Genomic DNA, 3,137 nt, shown 5'->3' on the forward strand with positions numbered 1-3,137 from the left:
TTACTCACTTACCCCGACACCAAAAATGCTACATTTGGCAAGATTTACTTTTAATCCAGAAACTAGATAGAAGCATCTAAGCATTCGGCAAAGATTATTAATATTTGACAAGGACCACTCACCAACAAACATCACATCGTCCGCGTAGATCAAATGAGATAGATATGGACCATCATTAGTGACTTTAATTCCTTTGAACAACCCCGTGGATTCAGCTGCTTTCATAATACCCGATAGTGCCTCCATGGCCATAACGAAAAGAAATGGTGACAAAGGATCTCCCTGACGAAGCCCATGTGTATATTCAAACTCCCTAGTTGGTGAACCATTGACAAGAACCGAGGCTTTAGCGGATCGTAGAGTAGCCATTACCCAAGCACGCCACCTACTAGGAAAGTTCATTTGAATCATTATCGAGTCTAGAAACGCCCAATTGACCGAGTCGTACGCCTTTCTGATATTGACTTTGAAGAACATACCACACCGCTTGTACTTTTTTAACCAGCTCAAAATTTCGTTTAGCACAAGTGGCCCATCCATAATATTCCTCCCAGCCAAGAAAGCCGATTGATGTTCAGAAATTAAGCGCCCCAAAACCCCTTTAAGCCTATTAACAAGAACTTTGGGTATTACTTTATTTATCACCCCGATTAGACTAATAGGCCGAAAATCCACAGGATCAACTGGGTCCTTAACCTTTGGAATCAAGGCAATGAAGGAAGAAGTACAACATTTGGGCCGTTCAAATCGCTCGCCGCTCGCCGCTCGCTCGACGCTCGTTCGGAAATTGCTCGGAAAATGCTCGTTCGATTTGACGCTCGGTTGTAAACGAGCCGCTCTGCTCGGTTCGGTTTGTAAATGAGCCAAGCATGAGCAAAGGTCCGCTCGGCTCGGTTCGGCTCGAATTATTATTTAATTAATATATATATATATATACATATACATATACATATACACATGCATCTATAAACATGTATATACACACACTTATACATACATATATACTTAAATATAAATTAAATTTATAGTTTTATATGTATCAATCTATTGGATTTTGGTAAACTATATACAAATTTACAACTATATCTATACGTACTAGCCTAACCACGCTAATGAAAAATTAAAATCAAAACTAAAAGTTAAACCCTAAACCAATAAACGACAGTCTGTTCATCGCCTCAATGTTTCATGTCGTTACCCTAAGTCGATCGTCTCATGTTCTTAACGTAATTGTTCGTGCAATATGATCATCGCCTCGTTAGCCACAACATTGTTATTCATAGGAAAAATATTATGCCATGAAATGTGCATGTTTTTAAAGACATAAAAACTTGAGACCCAACATTGTCACTATCTCTCTCAGCAAATTTAAATTGGGTGACACGGTTGTCCAAATCGCTCGACGCTCGCTCGGATTTTTTACTGCTTGAAAAATGCTCGCTTGATTTGATGCTCGGTTTTAAATGAGTCGCTCCGCTCGGTTCGGTTTGTAAACGAGCCAAGCACGAGCAAAGGTCCGCTCGGTTCGGCTCGGCTCGTGAACAGCCCTAATACCGAGGTGTTTAAACGGGAACATACCTTGCTTACACCACAACCGATTCGCCATCTCGTGAACAACTTACTCACTTACCCCGACACCAAAAATGCTACATTTGGCAAGATTTACTTTTAATCCAGAAACTAGATAGAAGCATCTAAGCATTCGGCGAAGATTATTAATATTTGACAAGGACCACTCACCAACAAACATCACATCGTCCGCGTAGATCAAATGAGATAGATATGGACCATCATTAGTGACTTTAATTCCTTTGAACAACCCCGTGGATTCAGCTGCTTTCATAATACCCGATAGTGCCTCCATGGCCATAACGAAAAGAAATGGTGACAAAGGATCTCCCTGACGAAGCCCATGTGTATATTCAAACTCCCTAGTTGGTGAACCATTGACAAGAACCGAGGCTTTAGCGGATCGTAGAGTAGCCATTACCCAAGCACGCCACCTACTAGGAAAGTTCATTTGAATCATTATCGAGTCTAGAAACGCCCAATTGACCGAGTCGTACGCCTTTCTGATATTGACTTTGAAGAACATACCACACCGCTTGTACTTTTTTAACCAGCTCAAAATTTCGTTTAGCACAAGTGGCCCATCCATAATATTCCTCCCAGCCAAGAAAGCCGATTGATGTTCAGAAATTAAGCGCCCCAAAACCCCTTTAAGCCTATTAACAAGAACTTTGGGTATTACTTTATTTATCACCCCGATTAGACTAATAGGCCGAAAATCCACAGGATCAACTGGGTCATTAACCTTTGGAATCAAGGCAATGAAGGAAGAAGTACAACATTAATTAAGCGAGCCCTCCTCATAAAAACGGTTGAAAAGTTTTATAAAATCATCCCGAAGACCCGACCAACACTTTTTAATGAATTTAAAGTTAAATCCATCCGGCCCCGGGGCACGATCACCATCACATTACCATATAGCTGCTTTAGTTTCCTCCACTGTAAAGGGACCTGCCAGCGTTGTTGCCTCATCGTCAGAAAGGGAAGCCAAGTTAGGGCACACTAACATCGGCCTACTAGGCATAGGCTCGGAAAACTGATGTTTGAAGAACCCAAACAGTGATTCCTTAATAGACAAAGGATTCGTAACCCAAACGCCATCAATCATCAACCCATTCAGCCTGTTCGTACTGATGTTGGAATTGATAATCTGATGAAATAAAGAAGAGTTGTCATCCCCTTCTAATGCCCACCTAGCTCTGGACTTTTGCCGCAAATCTAAATGTTTCAACCGATCAAACTCAGCCATAAAATGCCTACACTCCACTCTTTCAGCCAGTTCATCATCCGAAAACGGTCTTTCCTTGGCCAAATTTTCAATAAGAGCCAACCTACTCTTTTCCCCCATAAACACCTTCCTTGTTTACCTTTTCCACTTTAATCCAGCACTTTATTCGGTTTTTTAGCCACCTAAGTTTAATAGCTAAAGCAAGATCCTCCGGGCCAGAGAATGAAAAAGTACCGCAGATTTGTAGCAAATAATTAAGGAAACCAGGGTACTCGAACCATGAATTAAAGAACCTGAACGGTATGTGTCCGAAATCAGACTGGACAGTAGATAAGATGAT

General features: G+C 41.2%; 1 protein-coding gene across 1 annotated transcript; it reads right to left on the reverse strand.

Moving 5' to 3' along the window:
- On the reverse strand, positions 1-2,917 carry LOC118480940. The gene is made up of 3 exons (XM_035975955.1): positions 2,484-2,917; positions 1,631-2,225; positions 1-696 (listed from the first exon to the last, which is right to left on the reverse strand). The coding sequence occupies exons 1-3, from the start codon at positions 2,915-2,917 to the stop codon at positions 1-3; spliced, it is 1,725 nt and encodes a 574-aa protein (XP_035831848.1).
- Positions 2,918-3,137: the final 220 nt, after the last annotated feature.

The sequence above is a fragment of the Helianthus annuus genome, chromosome 8 (genome assembly GCF_002127325.2).
Source record: "Helianthus annuus cultivar XRQ/B chromosome 8, HanXRQr2.0-SUNRISE, whole genome shotgun sequence".
NCBI lineage: Eukaryota > Viridiplantae > Streptophyta > Magnoliopsida > Asterales > Asteraceae > Helianthus > Helianthus annuus.

Excerpts from the sequence above, each read along its gene's own strand:
- LOC118480940 (XM_035975955.1), bottom strand. The coding sequence starts at position 2,917 with ATGGGGGAAAAGAGTAGGTTGGCTCTTATTGAAAATTTGGCCAAGGAA. Across the intron at positions 2,226-2,483 it reads GAAACTAAAGCAGCTATATG|GCTTAAAGGGGTTTTGGGGC; the intron begins GTAATGTGATGG and ends TCTTGTTAATAG. Across the intron at positions 697-1,630 it reads GTAGCATTTTTGGTGTCGGG|GTTAAGGACCCAGTTGATCC; the intron begins GTAAGTGAGTAA and ends TTGATTCCAAAG.